Source organism: Hippocampus comes, unplaced genomic scaffold, assembly GCF_001891065.2.
Source record: "Hippocampus comes isolate QL1 unplaced genomic scaffold, H_comes_QL1_v1.1 scaffold85, whole genome shotgun sequence".
Lineage (NCBI taxonomy): Eukaryota > Metazoa > Chordata > Actinopteri > Syngnathiformes > Syngnathidae > Hippocampus > Hippocampus comes.
Window position 1 is genome coordinate 5,800,611 of NW_017805540.1, and position 5,788 is coordinate 5,806,398.

The window sequence follows — 5,788 nt, forward strand, 5'->3', positions numbered from 1 at the left end:
TGCTCACCTGCAATTTATAATGGCGCATTGTAGTCATCTTCGTGCACTAAAGTTCGTTAAATCTCAGCTGCTCAACATTTTCAGTTATTTGCTGTTGTATAGCCTCTTCTCAAAATGCAAATGATCTGTTAACTTTATTTTCAAAGAATAGTTTGTTTTGTTATTGTTTGGTTGGTGTTTTATATGAAACAGCGACATTGCGCAATTTATTGGACAGACTTGTTTAAGATCACACAGCGTAATTTGGGTGGCATTTTATTTCGTATTTTTAAATCATCTTTTTATTTTTGACTGTCTGTAAATTTAGTTTCCTGCTCTTAATTGTGAATGCATACTTGATGGTTTTAAATGCTCCTGAAATTAAGTGCTGCTTGATGAGCCTATACAGCACAGGTGTCATACTCAAGGCCCGGGGGCCAGATCTGGCCCGCCACGCCATTTTATGTGGCCCACGAAAGCAAATCAAACATGTCCACTTCCATGATGCTTGCTAAAATCTCGACCAAAATTTAAAATTCTCATATTTAATAAATTAAGAGACATATTGTAAGCATTTTCTTGTGATCAAACCCCTCATTACAGAAACTTAAACAATAGTTGAATAAACTGTTTTTATTGACTTTTTTATATGGTTTCAGTCATAACGGCCCTCCAAGGGAAACGATAACTAAAATGTGGCCCGCGACAAAAATGAGTTTGACACCCCTGCTATACAGTATTGTGTTGATGTATGTGACGTCACTGAAGGCCTAAGGTTGAAATGCACGGCCCGCCACTGGTAAAAACATTTCAACACACTGAAAGAAAATACAGTGATCCCTCGCCATATTGCGCTTCCTTTATCGGGGCTTCAGTACATCAATGTGTATCACACAACATCTAAAAGCATTAACAAACAGAGCAAAGAGAACAAAAGTAGCTTATTAAAAGAATGAACGCTGACATAATTGAAGTACATTTGCAACCAAAAGATTCAAAGACATTTTAAAAGCAAAGGCAAGAAGTAAAAATTCACTTTCTGACAGATCGACCAATGTGCACATACAGTAATTGCCATAGGCCTGCCAAAAACACAGAAAGTAGAAAAACACAAGAAGGTATTAAAAAGATCACTGTATTGAGGCGACCATTTGCCACCCCATCTCAATGTGTTCTTTTTCCTTCTAGGGTTCAATGTGGTTATTAACGTCGATCCAGCAACAGGCTTTGTCCATGGAGGAAACCGCTTTAACTGTGGTACCTGGATGGATAAAATGGGAGAGAGTGAGAGAGCAAGAAACAAAGGCATACCGGCTACTCCCAGGTAACAGAGAAATACTCATCACACATCAATTTGCTAAAATAGGTGGGTGTGAGACCACTTTTTTCTCTTTATCGATGTGCGTTAATGTTGGCATGTAATTCTCAAAAAAATAAAAATTAAAAAAATCTAATTCTGAAAGATGACAAAACTGTTACCCTAGTGCAGGGGTCGGCAACCCAAAATGTTGCCATATTGGACCAAAATAAACAAAAACAAATATGTCTGGAGCCGCAAAAAATAAAAAGCCTTCTAATGAAGGCAACACATGCTATATGTATCTATATTAGCCTGCTATCAACATGACTAAGTTGGCCACAAATACACAACGGGCATTCATGATTCAACGTTTTTTTTCACCTGCAGTTCATCCTGTAGAGGAGGTTGTCCAAACTTTTTTGACGGAAGATCTAATTTTCGAACAACCCGTTACCGCACACACTTATGCTCGCATGCCGTAATGAGCAACAGCCGTAACGTCCGCTAAAATGAACGAGGCACGGGGACGCACAATTGCAGTACAAACTATTGTAACTCACGTGTACCCAGGCACCTCGTTACCTCTGCGTCCCGCGTCCTAGACGCATAATTTTCCCGGGGGACGCACAGTTCCAAATAATGTGCATTTTTGGGACGCAAGGAAATTTATCAGTCAAAACAAAAAAAAACTACGGTAAATCCTTTTTTCCAGCAACGATCGCAGTTTGACCATCGCCACCATTGTTGTTTTGATCTCGCATTAAGTAATCTCACGTGACGAGATTTCCGTTCTCGCAAGATGAGATTGGCGAGATCGGGCTTCACCTCACGGGAAGCAGACGATTGGTAAGTTGTGTAATGTTAAAACAAGTGTTGCGTTTATTATGAACAAGTTTATTGCGGAGATATCACAGAGGAAGCAGCTAAAGTTGAATAGTTTTTTGCGATAATAAATTGACTTTGAGAAAGCCTTGCATCATTGGAAGCAGAGAAAGAGAGGAGAATTTATGAACTCTAAGAGTGAACCACGGGATGAAATAAGAAGCTATTTCTCAGCAAATCTTGTATGCCTGAATGATTAAAATTTTTGCAGCATTCGTTTATAAGGAATACACCTATTATCAATGTATATTGTTGTTGTTTGTGTTATTATCATAGGCAATTGAATCAGTAGACCATTTCAGAATTCGAAATTTGGGACTCTCTAAATGCGTAATGGGACTCATACTTTTCTGATCAGCGAGTGCCTGGGACAAACTGTAAAATGATCACTGTGTACCGTTTAAAAATGCTTCTCTTGGCCGCCCAGATTCCCATTCTTAGCAAGTACCCTCGGTGAATTGTACATGAAAGGCAGTTGTTTTTTTTTTGTTTTTTATACAACAGCCCCCCCTGACTGACATCCTGCCCTGCTAATAGAAACGTGTGTCTCATTCTATGACGCAAATATTCGTTGACGAAATGTTGACATTAAATATTTATTCGACACATTTTTACAACATCGGAGATGTGAGGCAAAATGAACACAAGCCACAGGACGCACTTTCGCAACGTGCTAACTATCGTAGCTAACATGTACCGTTTAAAAATGCTTCTCTTGGCCGCCCAGATTCCCATTCTTAGCAAGTACCCTCGGTGAATTGTACCATGAAGGGCAGCTGTTTTTTTTTTTTTGTTTTTGTTTTTTGATAGCAGCCTCCTGACTGACATCGCGCCCTGCTAATAGAAACGTGTGTTGCAGGCTATGACGCAAATATTCGTTGATGACATGTTGACATTTAATACTTATTAAATGTCACATTTTTACAGCATCGGAAAACGTTAATAATGTTTGTGTCATGTTTGTCCTCTGACAGAAACCATATTAAAACAAAAAAATATATTTCCCTCCCATCTTTTTCCATTTTCAAACATTTTTTTAAAAGCTTTAGGGAGCCCCTGGGGGCGCTAAAGAGCCGCATGCGGCTCGAGAGCCGCGTGTTGCTGACCACTACCCTCCCTAGTGGGTTACTCTCTATTCGCTGTGTCAATTACTGTCAACTGAAGTTGAACAGATGATGGGTGAAGCTATAGGACCACGAACCCAAAAGACAGAAATAAATCAAGGGATAGCTTGCATCGAAAAGAAAAGAAAAAAAAAAGTGTCACTTCTGGAGTGACCCAATTAGAGTCCTGATCAGAAGACGATTGAAATTTGGTTGCATATTAGAGTTAAGCATTTAAAAAAAACACCTCAGTTTCCTTTCCCCCACTTTTTAGAATTAAAAATTGCCCAAAAATCTTTCATGATTACTAATGTAAATCTGCGATGCTATGTGAAATTCTCTCTGCAGAGATGGAGCAGCTGTGGAGATAATTGGTCTCAGTAAGTCAGCCATCCGCTGGATTGTGGAGCTACACAGCAAAGGGCTGTTTCCTTATGATGGAGCGAAAGTTCACAGAAATGGTATCAAGCACACATTACAGATAAACATTTAGATTTGTTATCCCATTTTGTTTCATTGTTTTGTTTTGACGATTTCTACAAGAACAACATGATCGTGTTTTTTCTGCGGTCGTACACTCAACTCAACTGTATTTATAGAGCACTTTCAAACAGCCATTGCTGCATACAAAGTTCTGTACATGGAGCAACTATCATATACACAACAATAAAACAATAAATCAAGAACAAAGACGGTAAAAAGCATCAAATGGTAAAACTAAGATAAAGTCTGAGTCATGCTGAGTCAAATGCGAAGGAATTCAAGTGAGTTTTGAGGCAATTTTTAAAGATGGACAGCGACGCAGCTTGCCGAATGTTCAGTGGGAGGTCATTCCAAAGAAAGGGACCAGCAACGGAAAAGGCTCGATCCCCTCAGAGCCTCCGCTTAGTTCTTGGTACTTCTAATAATGTCTGGTCCGCAGACCTGAGGCGCCGGCCAGGTGTTTAGGGGCGGATGAGCTCAGAGAGGTAAGGTGGCGCGAGGTCATCTAAAGATTTGAAAACAAATAATAGGATCTTGAAAAGAACTCTAAAATGTATAGGGAGCCAGTGAAGGGATGCCAGAGTAGGAGTTCTGTGCTCCCTCTTACGAGTACCAGTCAAGAGGCGAGCAGCGGCATTCTGGACCAGCTGGAGATGCTTAATGGAGGATTGGCTGACTCCAAAGTAAAGTGCATTGCAGTAATCGAGCCGGGATGTGACAAAGGCATGAATTACTGTCTCAAGGTGCTCATGAGAAAAGAGAGGTTTTACTTTAGCCAGCTGTCTAAGATGAAAGAAGCTGGATTTAACAACGGCAGGAATTTGCCGGTCAAGTTTAAAATCACTGTCCAGTTTAAGACCCAAGTTTGAGACTGTTGACTTCAGATAAGGAGACAGGGGGCCCAAGTCTACAGGATGGGATGTACAAGGGCCACTTGGACCAAACAGTATCACCTCTGTCTTCTTATCATTGAAATTCAAGACATTTTGTGCCATCCAGGTTTTGATTTCTTCCAGGCAGGATAAAAGTCACTGACCCTACTCCAAAAAGTACATTATCTTTAAAGTTTGAATCAACATTTATATCTCTTAAAATGGAAAGAAAAGCAATTAACTTATAAACGAATGTCTTCATTTACAATACAATACACTCTTCTCCACTGTCAACAAACTCCTCAAACCCAGCGACAATATTTCAACCTCATTCACGGTTGACAAATGCAATTCATTCCTATCCTACTTTCAATCCAAAATCGACATCCTCTACAGTTCACTCACCACCCCACCCGTCCCCCCTCCGTTCCTACCACCATCCATCACTTCAACTACTTCACCTCTCTCTGAATTCACACCTGTCTCCATAGCCGAACTCACCAATATCATCTCAACAATGAATTCCTCCACCTGCACACTGGATCCCATCCCATCTTCCTTCGTCAAGCACTGCTTTCCCACCATCTCCCACCTCGTCATGAACATTGTCAACTCCTCCCTCAACTTTGCCTATGTCCCCTCCTCACTCAAACTGGCTGCTGTAACCCCCATCATCAAAAAACCCGGACTCAACCCTGACATCATGAGCAACTTTCGACCCATCTCCAACCTCCCCTTTCTGTCCAAAGTCATAGAACGTGCCGTCACATCTCAAATTAAAACCTACCTAGACAACAACCAACTTTTTGAACAATTTCAATCTGGATTCCGCACACAACACAGCACTGAAACAGCCCTCCTTAAAATCACCAATGACCTCCTCCTCGCCTCTGACTCCGGCCTACTCTCCATCCTCATCCTTCTTGACCTTACAGCTGCCTTCGACACCATCAACCATTCCATCCTACTCTCTCGCCTGCAATCCCTAAACATCACCGACAAAGTCCTCACCTGGCTTCACTCATATCTCACAGACAGGAAACAATTCATACACATCAACAACTGCTCTTCCAACACTGCCCCACTGTCCCAAGGTGTCCCCCAGGGTTCTGTGCTTGGTCCTCTTCTCTTCATTCTCTACCTTCTACCCCTCGGCCAAATCATTCGTC

The 5,788-nt window shown here is 41.2% G+C and overlaps 1 protein-coding gene across 3 annotated transcripts in view; it reads left to right on the forward strand.

Annotated features, from left to right (window-relative positions):
- agla (amylo-alpha-1, 6-glucosidase, 4-alpha-glucanotransferase a) overlaps window positions 1-5,788 on the forward strand; it is an 89,700-nt gene that overhangs the window by 74,452 nt on the left and 9,460 nt on the right. For all 3 annotated transcript variants that reach the window (XM_019879011.1, XM_019879010.1, XM_019879012.1), the window contains 2 exons: window positions 1,168-1,303; window positions 3,613-3,725. In XM_019879011.1, the coding sequence (XP_019734570.1) occupies window positions 1,168-1,303; window positions 3,613-3,725 (249 nt within the window). The remainder of the gene's footprint in view (window positions 1-1,167; window positions 1,304-3,612; window positions 3,726-5,788) is intronic.